The 25,344-nt window shown below is 39.7% G+C and overlaps 1 protein-coding gene across 1 annotated transcript in view; it reads right to left on the reverse strand.

Annotated features, from left to right (window-relative positions):
- Positions 1 to 25,344, reverse strand: part of AATF (apoptosis antagonizing transcription factor) — a 105,184-nt gene that overhangs the window by 32,759 nt on the left and 47,081 nt on the right. The window contains exons 9-10 of the mRNA XM_086686733.1: positions 2,792 to 2,859; positions 863 to 943 (exon numbers count right to left, since the gene is read on the reverse strand). Coding sequence (XP_086542859.1) covers positions 863 to 943; positions 2,792 to 2,859 — 149 coding nt within the window. The remainder of the gene's footprint in view (positions 1 to 862; positions 944 to 2,791; positions 2,860 to 25,344) is intronic.

The raw sequence follows: 25,344 nt of genomic DNA on the forward strand, positions 1-25,344 counted from the left end.
ATCCAATGACAGGCAGGCTCTAATAAGGATATGGGATTAGCTGTCTGCCTAAATTGTCCTAACACAATGAGTTTAAGATTTTTCTTCCATGTGCACCCCAATTACAAGAAGTTTCTTTGACATGCAGGCTTTGTAAGAATATTACATAGCAGGCGTATAATATCATGTATCTGTGTACACACACACACACACACACACACACACACACACACACACTCACACACACACAGGATTGAGGGGTTTCCTATAGTTAGAAATATGTTTTCTCATAAAAATTGTATTTCTCAGGGCGCCTGGCTGGCTCAGTCAGCTGAGCATGTGACTCTTGATCTCAGGGTCATGAGTTTGAGCCTCACTCTGGGTGTAGTGATTGCTGAAAAATAAAATCTTAAAAAAAATTTTATTTCTCATCTCATTTAAGCACATTGTTAACATTCTCTGGAATCTTCGTTTATATATTCTTCACATAGTGTATACATGTATGACACCATGAAAATGGACCAATTCTATTCTAAATAAGCATCCAAAGTAAAATTGTTAAATTGTTCTATAGAAATCGCTTTTTAAATATAAGACAATTTCAACTATCCTATCTTGTTTTCTTATTTCTCTTTCAGGAAAAGGCAGGCATTATTTAACCCATCCCTTCACAACAGCAAAAAGGAACAGAAACTATAGTCTTAGAGTATGGTATTAGAGTGAGAAAAATTGAGCCTCATGAAAAGCCACCAGTATTGTTTTAGTTATTTTTCTGATCCTTAAAAACAGAATCATCAGAAGAAATAGAGAAATGACATAACAGCCTTTAAAATACAAAAGATGTAATGTAACATGTGAAAATTTGTTCTACAAAGTAACTCACCGAAGTTTCCTTCCTTTGCTGGCTTTCCTATCTACTTTCTTGTGGATTTTGCTTCGCAATTTCTGGATCGCAAGCCACTGCCTGGGAAATTCACAAGCAATGTTATGCATCATCATGAACAGAAATAGTTATACCTATTGACAAATTGGAATTTTTCTCACTAACAACCTTGCAGAAAGAAATCATCAACCTACATCAAGTTCCTCAAGATAGTCTGGGGCCAAAGTGACTAATCAATTGAAGAGGATTTGTGCAATGGTAAAAAAACAAATGGCAGCTGGGAAATTCTACAGCGAATTTGGTTAACAATGCTCCTTAGTGTCTAGAGTTGCTGTGACAAGCACTAAATCCAGCAGTCTGCAGGAAAACCCATCAAACTGGGTATAGCTGCTTGGGTTTGCTTTCAGTGTTTTAGCTGTACAGCATGTTCTATTACTATTACTGAAACTGCTATTCAGCCTGAATAGACGAATTCTTCAATGTTCCCTTTGTTAATGCCCGTGTGCTTTTTCTTGCACTTTCCAATTTTTGCTAATTTTTTATAATTATCCACTACTGACACTAGTTTTACAACCATTTTGTTTATTTCACTTTAATTTCACCTGTGGTATTTAAGAATGTGCTGCTGAGAGGTAAGGGTTCTTCCCCCCCCCCCCCATATAATCTCAATATGACTTGTCACACTTACAAAAAAGTGAACAGTAATCCTTTACTATCAACTATGGAGTCAGTCTTCAAATTTCCCAGATCATCTCAATTTTACAGTTAGTCTGTTCAATCATGGCCCAATATTCACATAGTCTATAGTTCTTTTAGATTAAAAGGAATTAATCTTTCAAAAAAAGGATACTGGACTAAGAAAATCTTCATAGATTCCTCACATGAACAAATTCCTCACATGAACAAATGTGAAAAAAAGGAGAAGCAGCAGCAGCTAAGTCATCTTACCTGATTTATACAACGGAAACTCAACATCAGAAAAAAATAATCTAGGGAAATCCAATTACTGTAATCTTAATATAATCTTAATTACCATAATCTATTTTATTGTAAAGTCAGATAAATGTACAATATAATCACCACTTAAATGCAATTTGCTGTATCACATTAAATTTATAGTGAGCAGCTCTCTATAGCCTTCCAGAGATACACAAAATATCAACAATATCCTACCCCTAAAACTCAAAGAATGTTTTACTCAAATAAAATTATTTCATCAACACAAATTTTTCATTGCATTCTCAAAATGCTGCTCTGCCCAGAATCCCATCCTGGCACTTGCAGCTTTTGTTTCCTTTCATGCTTTTGCAAATTATAGCTCATGGCTATTTAAATGTACACTATTCATTAGGTAGCACTCTAAATGCCCTTTTTATTTTCCAACCACAGGATGAAGCATACACACAAGAGCCTTCCTTCACTACTTTACATTCTACCCTGACATCTGGGTAATGCTGCCACGTTCCATTTCTAATTGCGCCGAAGCTTTTACTGAGGGGTGGAGGTCTAAATTAGGGCAGACTCAAACAAAGCAGATTCAACTATGAGCAAGGAACCTGTTGTGCACAGTGTCACGTTCTGACGGCCGAGAGCACACATTTGGGTGGTTGCTTTTTATCCACTGGTCAGAGGTTGATACAGATACAATCACCACCCAAATCAGAGAGCAAAGGGCATAAGGAGGACTCTGAAAAACACACTCTAAAACAAATGCATATAGGTGTTTTATAATCTCTCATTCAAACTGCACTTAAGGCAGGGTAGGGTAAACAGGATTTCCATCGCTTTGTCTCTCTAGCTCTTATTATCTTGCTTAACTTTTATAGTTACAGGGCCGATCACTGCCTTTGAGGCAGAATTAAGGGGACTGAAAGAGAGAAACTATTATATAGGGCTGCTTGCATGAACAGAAAGCCATATCTAAATTACCTTCCCATGGCCACTTGATCATTGGGATCCAAGGAGCTGGTCTTTCGTTCTATGAGTTCTCGAAGGAGCTTGTGGAAAAAGGAAAGCAACTGATTTATTTATCATCTCCCAGCACCAACTGACTTTAAAAGGGCATAGTAGGAATTCTGAATGGCATAGTGACAGCTCTAAAACTACAATCAATAAGGGACAACCCAGTGGCAAGAGCATGACTGAATTCCCATTAACCCTTTCATATTTATATATCTTTAAAAAGGTGGCTATAGCAATAGCTGAGAACAGAAGTCCATTTGGAAGACTTATTGTACTGCAGTTCATTTCAAAAGGATCAATGAGTGTGCAACATTCCCTTCATTGTTTTTATGATTAGTTTTGTCCATCTCATCGATACCGATGGAGAATCTTTAAAAGGTCAGGTGGAAAAGGCTGTATGGCAAAAAAGAAAATGCATCAGCTTCTCACCAATAGGATAATGGTACATGGTTAACTTCTGACCTATAACCTCCAGCAGCCAGGAAGGTCATCCTCAGGCAAAAGCCTTTATTACATGTAATTAAAAGCGTGAACTTCATTCTCTTGCTTTCCACGGCTGGTACTCCACCATGCTTACCATGAAGCGATTCAACCACATATGACACTCACGCATTCACGGCCATGACAATTATAAGAGGGAACCTAACGAAAGTCATACGTGTGTACTGCAAATATGGGAGAACCAGTCTCTCGTCCCATACAGTGAGCTCCATGAGAACTCTACATTACTCTCCTACTCTCCGCTTAGTCCTGGGCAGTCTACTGCATCTGACCCGAGTGTAAACCTGTAACTTTCACACAGACTTAAGAATCTGCATTGGATCTTAAAGTCCTACTAGGTGAAGAGGAGTAATGTTTAAAAGTTAAACATTAGGGGTGCCCGGCAGGCTCAGTCGCTAGAGCATGTGACTCTTGATCTCAGGGGCATGAGTTCAAGCCCCAGGCTGGGCGTGTAGCCTGCTCAAAAATGAAGAAAGGTTAAACATTAAGGGAGGACAGTTTTAAATTACTATTAAAAAAAACCTAGATATCATCTCTCCTATACAAGTGCTATGTGCAGGGAAATAGCAACAGAGATTAAAATCCCAAAAGTCTGAGAGAAATCTAAGCGAAGACACTAATATAATCCTGCTAATCATCTGTCAATAATATAGGTTTGACTTTACAATGTGTTTCTTCACCAAAAAAGGTCATTATTTTGTAGGTGAGGCATGGTAGCAATACAGATATTTCACCAAGTTAAACAGCTGAAGTCTGTGGGAGGGTAAAGAAGGAGGAATAAATTCCTATGAAAGTAGTTCACTCTCTAATTTTCATTTGTTTATGTAAGTAGGCACTGGAAGAAGTAAAACAAATTTATAGAAATGTTCATCTCCATATAAGATGAATCTTTATTGCAAAAGGGAAAAGGATATCTCAATTGCAATTAAAAAACCTCCTGTGATGCTTTTTCATTTGCTTATTTTGGACATTATTACTACAGCAATTACGTTTAAAAATGTGGGGACCAGAGGCCACTGGTTTATTATCACTAGAAAACAGCAAGCTATTTCTCTACCCTGTTTATCTGATTGATTCCCAACATCTTTCTGGCAGCCAATCTATCAGTTTATCTCTCCTACTTCATCACAGTCACTTCTGGCAGCTAAATACAAGATCCAAATCCAGTGTTACACAGACATACGACACAGTAAACCTATGTAGCACTGCTACTCTGTAAACGGCTGCCCTGAAGGCTAAGCCAAAATGGGCTTCTGGTTCCTAGTCAATATTCTGTCAGAAGCAAGGTGGTGAGGGTAGAGGGGCAGAGGTTAATAATACAACCAGAAGAAGGAGAAGAAAAAGAATAGAAAGAAAACACTAAGAAAGGAAGGGAAATAACGGAATGACTGCATCTCATTGCCCTTACCTTGTTCCGGCCACAGAAGAGATTATAACAACTGTTCCTGGTTTTCCTAATCGTCTCTGATCCCTTGAGACTGGGGCTGTCATGGCCACTGGGAGCAAGTGCTCATGGAAGGCTGCCCCAGCACAACAGGGGTGATCCTCTGGAAGAAAGCCCCATATGCCCTTCCCGAAGGCTGGAAATTGAAGCTGCACAACCACAGTGGATCTATTACATTTGCAGTGGTCTCTGCAATTCAAACACCACGTTGGTGCAGCATTTCTTTCAAGCACTCTGTGTACTTTCCATACTCTGGGCTGCATTTTCACTACCCAAGTGCCCTGCACAGCTGTTCTTAGCCATTCATGACAAGGAAGATGATTTTACTGGTCAATCTGGCCAAGTCTAGTTTATTCAGTCTGGTGTTTCAGAAGATCCTGTTGTGTGCAAGGTAGGAATAAGAAAGTAGCAAGAAAATACAAGTGAACAAACCATTCCCATGGTGCTTGCTATTTCCCACAGCTGACGCAATCACTGGGTTTTAATTTAATTAGGAAAACTGCTTTCGAAGAATTTGCTGAAAAATTAAGCTTTAGGAATATTGCTGAAGAATTTAATTTTGCCTCTCAGTTCAATTTTTGTAGCTTAACTTTATGAATAAACTTCCCCATTAAAATACAGGTTTCTGTTACAGTTATTGGAGCTTTTTATTTCAACAATAATGACACAATATTTGTAATTTTCTTTGTGACGAGGAAAATGGGGACATGCGTGAAATATTTTTGTCCCAGTCTGTTTTAATTCCAGAGTCAGCTCACAAAAGCTTGATTGTTTCTCTAGTTCTAGGGGAAAATCATAGATGTAGTTAGGTTTCCAGGTCAGCCCACAAAAACCTATTTAACCTGTAACAACATACATGAGAAATAGCCCTGATAGTGCTGTTCAGCATCTAATCAGCATTTATAATACTTTGTCTAGAAAAATGCATGCCAGAATCAGTTAAAAATGGCAGACTGAACACATTAGTTTATCTCTTCTCCCTTCTCAACCCCTCTAAAAGACAGGAGAGAAATAAAACAAATGTATTAACCCATGAGAAAGAAGAGGAAGGGAGAGTTAATGAGAGCAGATTTTCATAAATTTTTCAGAGACAGTCAGGAGATGGAAGAGTAGAAGGTAGTTATCACCAAAGAGCCCAGAGGGAATAAGAGGTGAGGGTGGAACTAATTAGGCCCATAGAATCCCCAGGAGGAGGCACAGTGGCAGAAGTGGGAGGGACGGTGCCACTGGGCCCTGACTATCCCACAAGTGACTAACCCCTCTACCAACCCCTCTCACGCAGAGAAAAGTTTTCTTCTCTGGAAAAAATGAGCCCCAGAAGCTCCAGATGTAAGGCTATGAGGTGGCAAAGGCTGGGATGCAGAAGGGAAAGGTGATGCCCATCTTCTGCCTCATTCCCTGACCCTACACACAGAATGCCGGCACCCAGATACAAAACCTCCCAGGCAGGAGAGTGGGGGGAAGGGGCGGGTCCTCTCTGGGAGAAACTCCATCGCTGATCCCTTCTCTCCCCAGAAAATCACATCTCCAAGTTCTGCCATTTGAAGACAATTCCAAACAGGAGGTTTGTTCACAGTATAGCTCAGGTTTCAGAGACACTTGGAATGTCTTACTAAATATGAAGAGAGTTAAGGATCACCGGCATCTGAGGAAAGGCTCAGACAGAGACCAAAATAGGAAGGAAAAAAGGGGACACAACAAAGCAATGCGGAAAACAAAAGAAACCTAAGGAAAGGAAGAAGAATAGACACTGTCGGAGAAGTGAAAGAAGATACACTTCCCTAAGAACAGGAGGCTATGAGAAAAGAGTAAAATAAGAAATTCAACACGAAACAAAAAAAATTTAAATTGCAAAGAACTGGAAGATAAATGTGCAAAAATCTTTCAGATCTGAAACAAAAAGGCAAAAAGATAACATCCTCCTGCTTATTTGTGTTTTTGGCGTGTTTTTTTTCCCCTTGCTTGTATGTAAGAGAAGAAAAAAATTTAGAGGACAATCCAGAATGTCAAACATCTGACTTTGTTAAGGCTAGGAGAACATAATTAAAGAAACGGTAATGACAATTTCCCAAATTGAAGGACAGGAATGAGCCTGCAAAAATCTAGTACAATGAATGAAAAAAGACCTTTCCCAAGACACATCATCATGAAATGTGGAACACTGGAAGTAAAGAGAAGATCCTAAATGCTTACAGAAAAAATAGGTCACATATAAAGAGGGTGACCACATGTCCCAGTTTACCCCAGAGAGTCCTGGGTTTATGCCTGTTGTCCTAGTATTCTTTCAGGCTAGCACCTCAAATGTCCCAGTTTTGACAATAAATTATACAGTCACCCTACCTATTAAGGAATGAAAACTAAATGGGATTAGACATTTCAACAGCAATAGCAGATACGGGAGGATTGCAGAGCAATGCCTTCAAAATTCTGAGGAAAATCACTTTCAACCTCAAAATTCCATCCACAAAGTATTACCAAGTATGAAAGTTACATGGAGACATTTTCACACATGCAAGAACTCAACAATTTTCTTTCCACACACTCTTTCACAGGAAGATGTGCTTGAGTAAAATGAGCATGTGACAGCAAGAAAGCAAAAGACATGAGACGTCAGAAAATAGGTCTAACTCAGGAAAGCAGCAAAGGCAGGTCCCAAGACTACTGATGGCAGGGGCCCAGAGAGCAACCATTCCAAAAAGAACAGAGTCCAGAGAGCTCTAGAAATAAGGTCTCCAGGGAAAAGGGTGGGTGGGTGGGGGAATAATAGGTTAGTTTATGTATTCAAGGCATTTATTTGGTGTATGTGGGGTGGAAACAGATACACAGAACACAAAGTCTATTTTTTAAAACAGGTCTTATTATTCTAGGAAAAAACAAGCATGTAAGGAAATATAATCATAGTACATGTGAACATTTATTTAGTCATCATATTGTAAACAATAAATCTTCACAAAACTGTGACAATAAGTACTTTAAGAAAATGGAGGACAGGGGCGCCTGGGTGGCGCAGTCGGTTAAGCGTCCGACTTCAGCCAGGTCACGATCTCGCGGTCCGTGAGTTCGAGCCCCGCGTCAGGCTCTGGGCTGATGGCTCAGAGCCTGGAGCCTGTTTCCGATTCTGTGTCTCCCTCTCTCTCTGCCCCTCCCCCGTTCATGCTCTGTCTCTCTCTGTCCCAAAAAAATAAATAAACGTTAAAAAAAAAAAAAAAAGAAAATGGAGGACAGAAGTGTGGAGATAGAAAGTACAGAAGGGCTAGGACCTCACTACCATAATGGGAAGTCAAGAGATGATTTGATAAATGACTGTTGATAAATCAACAATAGTATAAACATACTATTTAAAATATGCAAGTAATAAAAAACCTAAAGCAGTGGAAGTTTTTGCCTTCCAAAACTTCTCAGCACCGTATTTTACCATTTTTTAAACAACAGATGACCCAAGAAGAATTCGTCAGTTATTTATTTAGCAATGTCTGGAGGAAAGAGGATACAGTAGTCTCCTGCCTTATCCTCGGTTTTAGTTACCTGCTGCCAACTACGGTCTGGAAGCAGATGAGCCTCCTTCTGACGGATCATCAGATGTAGTCTAACGCTACATCACACGGGTACGTCATTCACCTCGCTTCCTCTCATCACATAGGCATCTTATCATTTCACATCATCATAAGAAGGATGAGTACAGTACACTAAGGTGTTTAGAGAGAGACCACATTCACATTATTTTTAGTACAGTGTATTGTTATAATTGTTCTATTTTATTATTAGTTATTGTTATTCTCTTACTGTGTCTAACTTATAAATTAAACTTTATCACAGGTATGTATGTGCAGAAACAAGCACAGTATATTTAGGGTGCAGCACTATCCACGGTTTCAGGCATCCACTGGGAGTTTTGGATCATATCCCCTGTGGATAAGGGGGGGGACCAGTGTAGGTATTCTGAAAAATCTTGAAAGTTTGCAAATTCACACTGAAAAATTTCATAATTCCTACAGGGGGAAAAAGGACGGGATGATCAAGGATCTACTGATGAAAGCTCTTCTGAATATTTTTCTGCTCCCTAAATTAAAACATGGCAACACACCAGAAATACCAATAACATTTATTTTGACTTGCTGCTGATGCCAAGTAATTGTTAATAATTTTATTGAGATACAATTCACTTACTATACAATTCACCTATGCACAATATATATAATTCAGTGTATTTTAGTAAATTCAGAGTGGTGCAGTCACCACCACATTTAATCTTAGAACAATTTCATCCCACCTAAAAGAAACCCCAAACCTATTAGCTATCATCCCCAGTATACCTCTCTGTCCCCCCGCCCCCATACTCCCATATCCCTAAGCAATCACTAACCTTTATGTCTTTATGATGTGCCCATTCTGGACATTTCATATAAATGTAATTTAATTTATGGTTTTTTTATGACTAGCTTGTTTCACTTAACTAACATGTGTTCCAAGGTTTATCCACATTGTAATATATGTCAGTACTTTCTTCTTTTTTATGGCTGAATGATATTCCATTATATACCATATTTTATCTATTCATTAGTTGAAGGACATTTGGTTGTTTTCACTTCATGGTTATTGTGAATAATGCTCCTATGGACATTCACTACAAGTTTTTGTGTAGACATATGCTTTCATTTCTCTTGGGTATATACCTACAAGTGAAACCGCTATGGTTAACATTTTGAGGAACTGCTAGGCTGTTTTCCAAAGCAGGTGCACCAATTTACATTATCACCAGCCATGTTTGACAGGTCCAACTTTTTGACATCCTCATCAGCACTTGTTATTACCTGACTTTTTGATTATAGCCATCCTAGTGGGTGTAAAGTATTATTTCATTGTGGTTCTGATTTGCATTTCCCTGATGGCTAGCTAATGAGGTTGGCATCCTCTTGTGATTACTGGTCATTTGTGTATCTTCTTTGGAGAAATGTCTATTCAGATGCTTTTCCCATTCTTTTAGTAGGTTGTCTTTTTATTATTAAGCTGTAAGAGTTCTTCATATATTCTAGACACCAGTCCCTTATCAACTCCCTTTCTTTAGGCTGTCTTTTCACTTTCTTGATGGTATCATTTGCAATAGAAAAGTTTTTAATTTTGATGTAAGTCCAGTTTTTTCTTTTGTCATTTGTACTTTTGGTGTTGTATCTAAGAAATTAATTCATAATCCAAGGTCATGAACATCTACTTCTGTGTTCTCTTCTAAGAGTTTTATAACTTCAGCACTTGTATTTAGATCTAGATCCATTTTGAGCTAATTTTTGTATATGGTGTGATGTAGGGGCCCAACTTCATTCTTTTGTGTGTGTATATCCAACTGCACCATTTGCCAAGAGATTATTCTTTTCTCCATTGAACTGTTTTGGCGCTCTTGCCAAAAAACAAGTAATTTTTAAATTTTTGTTTTATTTAGTTTTTAAATAGGCTTCATGCCCAGTGCAGAGCTTGAAATCATGACCCTGAGATTAAGACCTGAGCTGAGATTAGGAGCTGGATGCTTAGCTGACTGAGCCACCCAGGCACCCCAAAACAAGTAATTTGTAACATTTGGTTTTATGGCCATATATTCACTGGCTTTCCAAATTTGTGACCTACAGTTATTGATTCTTATACCGCTCAGGCTTCTATGGTTCAGAGCCAGATTCTTAAGATGGAAAAACCTTGGGACAACTCTCTCCAACTTACTCAGCCTAGCTGAGTCAGGATTTTTCAAACTCTGTCCCCAATACATAGACTGCATAGGAAACAAGTACAGTCAACTTCTCTTACATGTATTTCAGTCCCTCTCTCTCTGAGATACAAAAAGCAGACTCATAATGCTTGGCTTTACTCTTCCTTCCGTTTCCTCTTCAGCTCCACAAGAAATCTTAGTGAAAATGTATGTTTCTGCTCTGCCTCTTGCTTTACCAAATGTTTCTGTTCTCAGCTCTCCAGTCTTTCAAATTAACCCCCCCACTTTCAATTTTTATATGCTATATTTAAAGTATACAAAAAATAAATCCACATACACTATAATTTCAAATAGCTGGGTAGGAATTACTGTACATGCCTATAGTATAAAACTGCCAGAAGGTGACCCACTCCCCACAGGTAACTATTTTTTTCTATTTTCTTTCCACATTGCCCACTCACTCCTCAACCAACTCCATAACACCTAAATTTCTGTCTCCATTGTTCTAATGAAACAACTCATGCCAAGGTCTCCAGATCTCCATGTCTAATGGACATCTGTCATGACTCATCCTACCAGACTTTTTTTAAATTTATTTATTTATTTTGAGAGGGGGAGAGAGACAGAGAGAGGAGAGAGACAGAATCCCAAGCAGGGTCCATACTACCAGTGCAGAGCCCAAGGTGGGGCTCGAACCCACAAACCGTGAGATCACAACCTGAGCCAAAACCAAGAGTCAGATGCTTAACCAACTGAACCACCCAGGCACCCCTACCCCTCCTACTAGATTTCTTGAAGGAGCAAGTGATACTGTACATTCTTACCTTCCTGAAACACTCTTTCTTGCCATCTTTGAGGCACCTCCCTGTTTTTACTCCATATTCAGCCATCTCCTCTGCCCAAACATTGCATGCTAGCATTCTTTAAGACTCAGTTCCAAGCTGCCTTTTCCTCTCACTCTATACACTTTCCCCAAGAGTTTCATTCTATTCTCAAGACTTCAATGATACAAGAGCTACCCCTGGAATTCCTTTTCCTTTACATTCAATATCTAATCTGTCTCCAAGTCCTTTGTATGTGATCCACTCATTCATGAATCTGTCCATTTTTATCTATCTCCACTGTCTGTATCCTACTATAGGCTATCATCGTCTTCATACATTCCATAAATATGTATTGAGTACCCTGAGAAGACAACGTAAAATAAAACACACATGGGGGTGCCTGGGTGGCGCAGTCGGTTAAGCGTCCGACTTCAGCCAGGTCACGATCTCGCGGTCCGTGAGTTCAAGCCCCGCGTCAGGCTCTGGGCTGATGGCTCAGAGCCTGGAGCCTGTTTCCGATTCTGTGTCTCCCTCTCTCTCTGCCCCTCCCCCGTTCATGCTCTGTCTCTCTCTGTCCCAAAAATAAATAAACATTGAAAAAAAAAAAATTCAAACACACATGGATTCACCTGAATTAGTATATGATTTCCGCACATTTACTCTTGCCCCTCCTCCATTCTGGTCTCCTAATTAGAGCCAGAGTAATATTTTTTAAATGCAAATATGCCAGAGGATAAAATTCTTATTGCAGCCTAAAGGCCCAATATGGTCTGGTCCCTTATCTACCTCTCCAGCCTAACCTTCCACCTCCGTGCTCCTGTCCCACCAGTCTTCTTTCCATACCTGAAATGCTCCCAGGTGCACTCCCGTCACAGAGCCCTTTATGCAGGAGCCCTGCCACAGGTGTGCTTCCCTAACCATTTACCTGCTTACACCCCACCTCCTTCTCCATTTATTAATGTCAGTTTAATCATCTCTTCCTTAAGGGAACCTTTCTTTTTTTAATGTTTATTTATTTTTTTATGGGGGTGAAGAAAAAGAGGGAAGCAGAGAATCTGAAGCAGGTTCTGTGCTGCAGAGCTCAAACTCATGAACGTGGAGATCATGACCGGAGCGGAAGTCGGATGCTTAACTGACTGAGCCACCCAGGCACCCTCTTAGGGAAGTCTTCTTTAACCCCACCCTCCACACACATACACACTACGCTCGTACTTAATCTGCACTTGTTAGTGGATTACTTGATTAATGCCTATCTCCTCCTCTTATCGAGAGTACCACTATCTACCTAAGCAACTGTTTTGTTTTTTGTCATTACCATTATCAGCAAATCCTCCTCCCCGAACAATATTCTTCTCACATGTCTTACAGAGGGCCCAGAGAAGTGGGTGGTTTGTTTTAAGTGGGTGTTTTTTCCCCTTCATTTAATATACTGTTCTTGACCTATTCATTGATTCATTAATAATATAGTCAATGTGCATGAATTAGGAAAATAAAACCAAGATCCTTGAAGATTTGAATATGTCCATGAAAATTTACTTTGTACAAGCTACAGAACTAACTCTCTTTGTGCAGTGCACCCCCAGCACTGCAAATATACATTAATCCATTTCCTTGCATCATCTCAAGAATCACCTTTTTAAAACATTTTTTTAACATTTTTATTCATTTTTGAGAGACAGAGGGAGACAGAGCATGAGGGGGAAGGGCAGATAGAGAGGCAAACACAGAATCGGAAGCAGGCTCCAGGCTCTGAGCTGTCAGCACAGAGCCTGACACGGGGCTCGAACTCATAAACCAAAGGATCATGACCTGAGACAAGTCGGATGTTTAACCAACTGAGCCACTCAGGTACCCCAAGAATCACCCTTTTTTTAAACCATCCTAAGAGTACTTGAATTAAAAGTACAAAAACAAAAAATTAATCCAAATGAATTAAAAGATTTTAAATCACTTCTCATTCTATTCATGTTAAAATCATGTAGACCTATCCTCCCTCTTGGATCTCATTTCCTAAAGGAAGTGTTGGTTCTTCTCTGGAAAAGAGAAGGAACAGACCTTTTGTGCTTCCTCTAAACCATCCAGACCCTCTTTCTGCAATCTCTTTGAGTTGGTCCTTTTATTATAAGAAAGGTGTCTTGACATCTTCATAATAAAAACCTGAATTAATTTCAATATAGTGTGTTTTTAAATGTTTATTTATTTTTGAGAGAGAAATAGAGAGTGAGCGGGGGAGAGGCAGAGAGAGAGGGAGACAGAATGCCACCCTGACAGTGCAGAGCCTGATGCAGTACTTGAACTCATGAACTGTGAGATCATGACCTGAGCCAAAACCAAGAGTTGGACGCTTAATCACCTGAGCCACCCACGCACCCCTCAACGTTTATTCATTTTTGAGAGACAGAGAAAGACAGAGCGTGAGCAGGCAAAGGGCAGAGAGAGGGAGACACAGAATCTGAAACAGGCTCCAGGCTCTGAGCTGTCAGCACAGAGCCTGACGCGGGGATTGAACTCACGAACTGCGAGATCCTGACCTGAACCGAAGTCAGACGCTCAACCGACTGAACCATCCAGGCAACACCCCAGGCACCCCTCAAGATAGGGTTTTTTATTTAAACATTTTTTTATTAAAAAATAAATAAACTTTTTTATTTACAAAATACGTTTTTCAAATTCCAAATTTCAGGTTCCCATCTCCCATTTTCTAAGATCTAATGATTCTAGATAGTGTGCTGCATGGTTCAGTGTAACTGTAAATATCTGCCCACGAGTCAGTATAATACCATGGCTTTGGTGTCTGACAGATCTGGGTTCCGAATCCAAACTATGCCCCTTACTACCTGTTTAATCTGGGACAAGTTATCTGACCTCTCCAGAGACTCAGTTTCCTTTCATAAAATAGTAATAATTTTATCTCATAAATTTCATTTGGTATTTTAGAAGATGATGAAAGTAATACACTTAAGCAAAATATAAGTATTCAATAAACAGAAATACTGGGGTGCCTGGGTGGCACAACTGATTAAGTGCCCAACTCTTGATTTCAGCTCAGGTCATGATCTCATGGCTTGTGAGTTCGAGCCCTGTGCTGACAGTGAGGGGCCTGCTTGGGATCCCGTCTCCCCCCCACTCTCTGTCCCTCCTCCATTCATGCTCTCTCTCTCAAAAAATAAACTGTAGGGGCGCCTGGGTGGCTCAGTCGGTTAAGCGTCCAACTTCAGCTCAGGTTGTGTTCTCATGGTCCATGAGTTTGAGCCCCGCGTCGGGCTCTGTGCTGACAGCTCAGAGCCTGGAGCCTGTTTCAGATTCTGTGTCTCTCTCTCTCTGACCCTCCCCGGTTCATGCTCTGTCTCTCTCTGTCTCAAAAATAAATAAAGGTTAAAAAATAAATAAATAAACTATAAACAAATATAAATAAATAAATAATAATATTGTCAGCATCAGATAACAATACTCACCGATAATCCACCAAATCTCACTTGGGACAAAAAACTCAACCCCCCACCCCCCTAGCTAAATCACCACCACCATAGATGCTAATAACGAACAAGTACAATAATTCCGTTTTCATTTCTACTGATTAGATATGAAATGAAGAAAAAGCAGAATGAAGAAAATGTAAAACGCACTGAAAATGGTAAGTCACATTCACAAAAATGGTAAGTCACTATTTGAAAAGTATGCTACTGGTGGTAGAACTTTTCCAAACCGGACCATGATAAATTGGAGCAAAAGTGATCCTCTCCTTCATCATTTGTTCCATTTTAACAACTAACTGCTATTCCCTGTGACCTGCAATTCTGGCCACATGATCCCCTACACTTAGCACTTCCCCCAGCCATTAAAGTTCCGTCTCTGAAGACCTGGATCACATGCCATCTCCTCCTCACTGCAGCCTTCTTCAACTCCCTCAAACCATTTTTAATTTTCTCCCTCTTCTAAATTCTTTCAGACCACCTCACCAAGCATGCTGGTTGGTTATGTTTTCGTCATTTCCTTTGCCTGGCTGTAAGCATCCTGAAGGCAGGTTATAGTCGGACTCAAATTCTCACCTCCCACAGAACTCTGCGCACTGCCTTGCACACAGCAATTATTCAATAACATTTCTAAAATGACAGAGTTAAGTAGCAAGCATTCTTGTCGATCCTGTAATCAAGGATGAACAGTATCCAGCTTCTGTAATGACAAGTACAATATTTACAGGAAGAGTGGTACAGAGAAGAATGGAGAGAAATCATGATGTGTGAATAGAATTCAAGAAGCATCTTAATACTGACGTTACAAATAGCCTGCCTTTGGTTACTAAAATAAGAAAATGTATAGCTACAGGCTACCACTGAAAAAGTCAGCCTGACTCTGCCTCGCTGCCCTTGGTCTTTAAAGATTTGATTAGTTTTTCCACTTTCTGATTCAGTGCTGCATCATGCCTCCACTCCAGAGCTAGAGCTAAGTAAGGCCTGTGATTTGGAAGGGATGATAAATTCATCGACTAAATAAAGTAACACTGTTTTCTCAGCACAAGTTCTAAAATATTTCAAAGGCTGTGGTATTTCACTAGCCTTGGCCATTGGGGTTAAAATTTATTAGTCAAAACAGAAAACTTTCTCATCAGATCCCATGTATTCCATTAGGCATGATATATAATGTCTCCCAATGTCTAATTATTAACGAGGAATATAAGTAAATCACAATCAGTATTAGGTCCTGATGTGTGCAGACAGGGTAAGAATTAAGCAATTCGGATGCTAAAGAATTTCTTTTTTGCCAATTTGCTTTTCCTTTCTTTTTCTTAAAAATAAAAAGAATTTGGGGCGCCTGGGTGGCGCAGTCGGTTAAGCGTCCGACTTCAGCCAGGTCACGATCTCGCGGTCCGTGAGTTCGAGCCCCGCGTCAGGCTCTGGGCTGATGGCTCAGAGCCTGGAGCCTGTTTCCGATTCTGTGTCTCCCTCTCTCTCTGCCCCTCCCCCGTTCATGCTCTGTCTCTCTCTGTCCCAAAAATAAATAAACGTTGAAAAAAATAAAAAAAAAAAATAAAAAGAATTTTACAAGCATCAAGCCACTCTTCCTAATCCATAACAAAAGTAACAATGTACAGAAAGTTCTATTGTTTGAAATTTCCAACAGTTCCCATTTCCAGTATTCTGTCCCTTGGTCAGAACATCCTTCTGGTGTGTATCTTTTTTTCCCTTCCATATTTAATAAAGGTGATCAGAAGAGTTAAATATCCTTTGGGAGCTCAGTTCAGTCACTGACTATTCTGGAGCACTCTTGGGCAAGTTTCTTTTAATGGCACCAAACAATATATCATTTGTCTTGGAAGAATAAAGAGGAAGTCATTCAGAACTAGAGAAGATTTTACTACAGGGATTCACAAGTAAGAAACCGGAAGGGTAGTACTAACTTGTGTTCTGTAATGATGTCCTTTAGGATGTGAAGCCCAGCTGAAACAAAGCTTTCCCTGTCTTTCCGGCATTCTGCCTCTAGCATTCATACTCCAATAATTCAATTCTTCAGCCCCACCAGGATCAATAACCCATTGATTCTGCCACCTTTTCAGCAGCCTGCCTCTTCTCACATGCTCACTTCCCTCCTTCCTCAGGTGGAAGTGATTCCACAGGCCATCAGGAAAATCACTCCTGGTATACATTCTCAACTCCCTTGCATGCTGTCCCTTTGTCAAACAGATTCACGATCCCTTGGGAACTGATGGGTCTTGGAATTCAGAACTTTTAGGATATGAGGAAGATAATACAGTGTTAAATAAAATACAAATGCCCCAGCAGAGTCTGGGATAGCACCCTAAAATCAAGCACATGAATATTTCTGCAGCAAAATACAGGAATCATCCCCACTAAGCGGGATAAATGAAACCCTAACAAGTTTATAATAGCTTCAGGTCAGATGTTGCCACCACAAAAGTTTGCCAAACTTACTAAAAACAAACAAACCAAACAAACCAACAAACAAACAAAAACAACAAACTGAGTTTTCAGAACTTTTTACATTTCAGAATTGCAGGTAAAGGATTAAGTACCTGTACTCCCTTGGCAACTCCCCCCCCCCCCCCGCCCCCCACCCCACCCCAACCATGTTAAACGTGCATCCATGCAGCTGAACTGCCTGGAGAAAAAGACAAGACCATGTGAATGGGGGTCCCCCATTTGAAAGTCATTAACCCTGACCTCATGTGGATCTTCTGTGCTACCTGACAACTCCCCTGTGGGTTTCCCTTCTACTCACTCTCCCACTCTGTTGGGAGACTCTGCCATGCCTCCTCTTTTCTCAAACCTCCAGCCTCTGCCACATCTTCTCTCAGCTTCTTGACTCATAAAGTAAGACAAAAGGAGACAAAAGCACCCTGATGAGCATTTCCACATGCTTCCACAGTATCTCCTTGCAAGTGTACCCGTATACTCTGCCTTCCCTCCTCTATGTATGGATGAAATGTTTGTCAGAACAACTTCTCTGGACTTGAATACTCACCACCAATTCTCACCTCCATTGAATCATTTCCACCAGCAAAGTACATTTCCTCTCTTAAAACAAAACAAAACAAAACACTCTCCCAAACTTTCCCTTTCAGCTGCTCCATTTCTCTATTCTCTTAACAGCAAGCCTACTCAAGAGCTGCCTAGACTCAGCATCTCCAATTTTTCTCCTACCATTCCTTTTTGAACCCACTTTATCATTCTACCAAAACAGTTCTTGTCAAGGTCACCATGATTTCCACCTTGCTGACACCAATGGTCAATTTTTCAGTCCTTATGTCACTTGTGCACACTTGACATAGGTCATTTGGTCATTCTCTTCTTAAAAAAAAAAAAAAAAAAAGAGCTTTATTCAGATATAATTCGCAGACCATACAATTCACCAATTTAAACTGTATGATTCAATGGTTTTGTATAGTCACAGACTTGTGCAACCATCACCACAATCAATTTCAGAATATTTTCATCACTTTCAAAAGAAACCCATTACCCATTACTTTTCACTTGCATTTTCCTCCTATGACCCCCAACCCTAGGCAACCATTAATCCACTTTCTCTCAATGCAGATGTGCCTACTCTGGGTATCTCATATATACAGATCATACAATAGTAGTCTTTTGTCACTGACGTCTTTCACTTAGCATACTGTTTCCAAGGCTTATCCATGTTGCAGCAAGTCATCGGCACTTCATGCCTTTTTATAGCTGAATACCACTCTATTGCATGGGTATACACTTTGTCCAACCATTTATCAGTTGAAGGACATTTGGGCTGCTTCCTTTGTGGCTATTATGAATAATGCTGTGAATATTCATGTACAAGTCTTAGTGTGGGCAAATGCTTTCATTTCTCTTGAGTATACACTTAACAGTGAAACTGCCACGTCATAGGGTAACTCTAAGTTTAATGTTTTGAGGAACAGCCAAACTTTTCCAGAGGCTGCACCAATTTATATGCCCACCAGCAATGTGTGAAGGTTCCAAATTTTCCATATCTTTGCCAACACTTGCTATCATCTTTTTTATTATAGCCATCTTAGTAGTGTAAGGTGGCATGTAGTCTGCTTTTGATTTGTATTTCCCTCAAGACTAATGATGTTGAGCACCTTTTCCTGTGGTTACTGGTCATTTAAGTATCTTCTTTGGAGAAATGTTTACTCTGATCCTTTGCCATTTTTTATTGAGTTATTTATCTTTTATTATTTATTATGTTGTAAGAGTTCTTTATAAATTCTAAACAGTCTTTTATCAGATATATGATTTATAAATATTTTCTCCCACAAACATTTTTGTGGGTCTTTTCACTTGCCAGAGGGTACGTTTTGTAGGACCAAAGTTTTTTATTTCAATCAAGTCCAATTTATCTATTTTCTTTTGTCACTTGCACTTTTGAAGTCATATCTAAGAAACCATTTCCTAACTAAAGCTCATGAAGATTTACTCCTATGTGTTCTTCTACAAGTTTTATACTAAGTTTTATACTTTTACATTTAGGTACACGATCCATTTTAAATTATTTTTTGTGTAGGTGTGAGGGAAGGCACCAACACCATTCTTTTGCACGTGGATATCCATTTGTCCCAGTCTTATTTGTTGAAAAGACAGTTCACTTCCCATTGCACTGCCTTGGCACCCTTGTTGGATGACCATAAATGTAAGGTTTATTTCTGGATTCTCAATTTATTCCACTGACCTATATACCTTTTTTTTCTTTTTTTAATGTTTATTTATTTTTGAGAGAGCACGCATGCACAGGGCAGGGGCAGAGAGAGGGAGACAGAGGATCTGAAGCGGGCTCCACTCTGACAGCAGAGAGTCCGACGTGGGGCTTGAGCCCACGAACTGGGAGATCATGACCTGAGCCAAAGTTGGATGCTTAACTGACTGAGCCACTCAGGTGTCTCTCTATATACCTAACTTTGTGTCAGTACTACAACATCTTGATTATTGTAGCTTGGTAGTAAGTTTTGAAATTAAGTAGGAGTCTTCCAGTTCTGTTCTTTTTCAAGATGGTTTTGGCTATTCTGGGTCCTTTGCATTTCCATGTGAATTTTAGGATCAGCTTATCAATTTCTACAGAGGCAGTTGTAATTCTCATAGGGACTGTGTTGAGTCTGAAGATCAGTTTGGGGAGTACCACCATCTCAACAATATTAACTCCTCTAGTCCATGAACATGAGATGACTTTGTACTCAGTGTATTCAGGTCTTTTCAAATTTCTCTCAGCAATGTTTATAGTTTTCAGTGTACAAATCTTTCACCTCCTTGGTTAAGTTTATCCCCAGGTATTTTATTCTTTTGGATACTATTGTAAATGTAACAGTTTCCCTTTTCAGATTGCTCACAGCTGGTGTACAGAAACACAATGGAGTTTTGCATGCTCATCTTGGGTCCAATTTTGCTAAATTCATTTATTAGCTCTGGTAGTTTTTTGGTGGCTTCTTTGGGATTCTCTATATATAGGATCATGCCATCTGCAAATAAGAGACAGTTTTACTTCATCCTTTCCTTAAAGTCAATGACTTTATTTCTTTTTCTTGTCTAACTGCCCTGTCTAGAGCCTCCGGTACAATGTTGAATGCTAGTGGCAAGAGAAGACATCCTTGTCACATTCCTAATCCTAGAGAAAAAGCATTCCTTCTTTCACCAATGAGTAGGTGAAAGTGGGTTTTCACAGATGTTCTTTATCAAGTAAAAAGTTCCCTTCTCTCCCTGGTTTGCATGTGTTTTTATCATAAAAGGGCCAAATGTTTTTTCTTCATCTATTGAGGTGACCACATGGTTTTGTCCTTTTTCTATAGATATGGTGTATTACATTGATTGATTTTTGATGTTAAACCAACCTTGTATTCGTGGACTAAATTCCACTTGGTTATGGTACATAATCTTTTTTATGTGCTGCTGGATTGAGTCTGCTAGTACTTACTTTATGGACTATTTATATTCATAAGAGATACTGGTCTGGAATTTTCTTGTGCTGCTTTTGTCTGGTTTTGGTTTCAAGATGATACCACATTTCCTCCTTCTTGAAACACTTTTACATGGAACCTGGGAAATCACTCTTCCTTCACTCTCTTACTGGTTGCTCTTTCTCAATCACCTTTGCTGGCTGCCCTGTATCTCCCCAACCTCTAAATGTTTGAATGTCCCAGGATCAAAGTTTGAATCAATTCTTTTTTTCTCTCTCGCTTCATTTTCTAGGTGATCTTGTTCAGTCTCATTGCATTAAATACAATCTATATGCTGATGGCTCTCAAATTTATACCTTCAAGCCCAGATCTTCCTACGGACTCCAAAATTATACATATAACTACCTCTTCAACAACTCCACATGAATGTTTCCGAAGTAATCTAAACTTAATATAATTGATAATCAAAATAATTAAAGCCAAAACAAGTCTATGGGGGGAGGGGGGAGCTTAATAAAACCAAAACTTAGTTCCAGCTTTCTCCTCCAGATTAGCTTCTCTCATTGTTTTCCCCATTGCAGTAAATAGCAATTTCATCCTTCCCACTGCTCAGCCCAAAAACCTTAAAGTCATTTGGACTCCTTGCTTTCCACACCCCATATGAAATTCAATGGCAAATTCTGTCAGTTCAACTTTAACATAAGTTCAGAATCCAACTACTTTGCACTCCTTCCAAAACCACCCTAGTTAGTCCCAACTACCACCATCTCTTGCCTGGATTATCACTAGAGTCTCTTAACTGGCTTCTTGTTTACCACCTTATGCCCCTACAGTTTATTCTCAACACAGACAGCAGAGTGATTCTTTTAAAATATTAGTCCAATCATGTGACTCCTCTGTTCAAAACCCTTTAGTGATTTCCCATCTTAGTTGCAATAAAAGCCAAAATGTTACAGTGGCTTACAGGTCCTATAGTACCTGGCCCTCCATTACCTCTCTTTCTTCCTCTCTCACTCTTTCTTGCCTAGTCTACCCCAACGACACTGGCCTCCATGAATTTCCTAGAACATGCTAGCCTCCACCGTGCCTCAGAGCTTTTGTACTTGCCATTCCCTTTGTTCCCAACACTCTTCCTCCAGATACTTGCATGACTGTTATTTGTTTCCTTCAAGTCTCTGCACAAACACAACCTTATCCCCTGAACATCCTACAAAAAAACAGTGACTGTCCTATCTCTACCCTGGTATTCCTTTCACCCATGCCAGGTTTTAGAATCTTCTACTGTACAGTCACAATATATTTCCCCTTTCATCCTATCTCTGAGCTAGAATGGATGCTCACATGGACAGAACTTTGCTTTGTTGTAGCCTCTAACAGAGCTCCAAGAGAACTTTCTATGATGAGGAAATATTCTGTATTTGCATTGTCCAATACCATAGCCACTAGCACATGTGGCCACTTGAAATGTGGCCAGTATGAATGAGGAACTGAATTTTTAGCTTTATTCTATTTTAATTAATTTAAATTTAAATACTACATGTGGCTAGTAGCTACCGCATTGGCTAGCACAGCACAGCCTAAAATAGCAGTTAGTCAAAAATACATAGTAGCTTTGCAAATATTTATTGAATGAATGATGGAAGGAAGAAAGAAATCTGAAGGTTTTTTTTCCTCCTTAGCTTTTTATTATAGAAAACTGCAGAAATACACAAAAGTAGGACATGGCAAAATGAACCCTCCAATACCAATCACCAACTTGAAGGCTCTTCTAACCTGAAATAAGTTTCAGTGGATACTGACATCTCAATCCAGCTTCTAAAAATTACCATATTCTTGGAAAATAGAGAATTTATATTATCCAGAGTTTATATCAAACAGCATCTCTCATGGTCTTTTAGAGATTATAGAGAAATGACTTTAGCAATCAGATCAGATATATGTTGGGGGAAAAACTGGTATGCAAATCAGTGCTTGAGGCAGACACATACATGTATGTTTTTATATCAAGGACCTGATTACTCTCTTCCACCATTTACTTTCTCCACATAAATTTTAATGAAGTCACACTCTTAAAGGAGGCGCTATGTGACCATACAAATTAAGAGAGAACTTCACTCTTGTAAGATGACACAAATTCCTTGGGCAGGGATTTTGTCTTCTTAGTCTTTAAAAACCTATCACCTGGTATAATAAATGTTAATTGAATGAAGTTCATAATTGCATAAAAGTGATACATATGAACTGTCAGAGTGCAAACAGATACACTGGACCTTTCCTAAACAGATATATTCTGAAAAGGAAATTTTCAAATGGATTTTCAACATGTCAGATCAAAACGCAGTTTAATATGCTGAAAACAAAAATCAAACCCGGAGTACAAATTCTTGGATTTCAATGTCCTAACTCACTAGGTGGGGTGCTCCTTATACTAGTCATATACTTGCTTTAGGCTCCAGTTTGTAAAAAGACAGTTTGGCCTTGATGTTCTTCAAAGATGCTATCTAACTTTAAACCAATTATGTTCTATCCTAGATCCCCAATACACAAAAATTTTAAATTTTTTTTTTTTTTCAACGTTTTTTTTTTTATTTATTTTTGGGACAGAGAGAGACAGAGCATGAACGGGGGAGGGGCAGAGAGAGAGGGAGACACAGAATCGGAAACAGGCTCCAGGCTCTGAGCCATCAGCCCAGAGCCCGACGCGGGGCTCGAACTCACGGAGCGCGAGATCGTGACCTGGCTGAAGTCGGACGCTTAACCGACTGCGCCACCCAGGCGCCCCTACACAAAAATTTTAAAAGATGCTTATTAACTTCTTTCTATGCTAGATCGTTTCCCCTAAAATTTACCTTAAAGGAGCTTTACATTGCAGGTGATTTAATATGAAGACATCATAACTTACTTTAGGGAAGTAGTGTTCCCTGTTTCTTGAGAAGTACCAAATTCTTCACTTGGGGCCACTAAAATACTGCTGGAGTCCTATGTTTGATTTACACTCAGCTGGCTGACTTTGTGCTTATTAGTACAGAAAAGGCAATTTTGGCCACATATTTGCCTAGTAAATTCCCAAGATACCACCTGTGTTTGAAAAAGTTTCTTCAACAGTTCTAAGCCAATTCTTATCTCTTTCCTAGCTGGCTCCATAAAATGTACTGTTTCAGGTTTTGTTCTGAGGTTTTGCCTTTGTTAAACGAGGTAGTATTACTAAAGTCGTGCTCTGATGTTTTTCAAAGCAAGGGAACAGAAAGAAATGAGGGCCAGCCATGTAAACCTTCCCTTGACATTACTGTTGGATGAAATTTCTGGACCTTGCATTTAAAATGTGGCTTTGAGGGGCGCCTGGGTGGCTTAGTCGGTTGAGCGTCTGACTCTCGGTGTTGGCTTAGGTCATGATCTTGCAGTTTGTGGATTCGAGCCTCACATCAGGCTCTGTGCTAACAGTGCAGAGCCTGCTTGGGATTCTCTCTCTCTCCCTCTCCCGCTGCCCCTCCCATGCACGCTCTCTCAAAATAAATAAATAAACTTAAAAATAAAATAAAATAAAATGTGGCTTTTGGCCTCCTATTTCGTGCAGCTTCCACAATAACAAGCCCAGGCTAGCAGTCAAATGCCAATATTGATGCTGACTTTGGGTCTAAACACTGACAGATCAACAATGGCAGCACAGAAGTTAGAATGTATCTCAAATAAAATTCTTATACATGGTACACAAAATAATCTTGTAATTAGTAAAACTAGAGTTGAATTGGACACTGGTATTTGGTTTGGGTTTTTTTTTTTTTAAACATCTATACTATGCCTCAAGAAACCTAGCTGATTAATTATCTGCTATATGTTTAGCCATGATATCAATTTTCAAGTTTATGTATTTCATATATAAGTCCGCTCTAAAATAATCATAAAGGTCTATGTGTAGTAAGTCTTATCAAATTTTTAAGCTTATTTTTATCTATCTATTTAAGAAAAAAAATTTTTAAAATGTTTTTTAATGTTTATTTATTTTTGAGAGACAGAGAGACAGGGACAGAGCTCAAGAGGGGAAGGTCCAGAGAGAGAGGGAGACACAGAATCTGAAGTAGGCTCCAGGCTCCGAGCTGTTAGCAGAGCCCGACGCGGGGCTCAGACTCACGAACCGCAAGATCATGACCTGAGCCGAAGTCGGACGCTTAACTGACTGAGCCACCCAGCTGCCTTCCCAAAATTTTTTAATGTTTATTTATTTTTGAGAGAGAGAGACACAGAGTGCAAGTAGGGGAGGGGCAGAGAAAGAGGGAGGCACTGAATCTGAGGCAGGCTCCAAACTCTGCCCCCTACACAGGGCTGGAACTCACAAACCACAAGATCATGACCTGAGCCAAAGTCAGAGGCTCAACCGACTGAGCCACCCAGGCGCCCCTATTTTTATTTATTTTGAGAGAGAGATAGAGAGCAAGTGGAGGAAGGGCAGAGAGAGAGAGACAGAGACAGAGAGAGAGAGACAGAGAGAGAGAGAGAGACAGAATCCCAAGCAGGCTCTGAGCTGTCAGTGCAGAGCCCGACCTGGGGCTAGAACTTATGAACTATGAGATCATGACCTGAGCCGAAGTCAGACACTTAACCGACTAAACCACCCAGGCGCCCCTAAATTTTTTAAAAATGTTTTATTTATTTTTTTGTGTGTGTGTG

This window comes from Puma concolor, chromosome E1 (assembly GCF_028749965.1).
Source record: "Puma concolor isolate L17-30 chromosome E1, mPumCon1.1.hap2, whole genome shotgun sequence".
Lineage (NCBI taxonomy): Eukaryota > Metazoa > Chordata > Mammalia > Carnivora > Felidae > Puma > Puma concolor.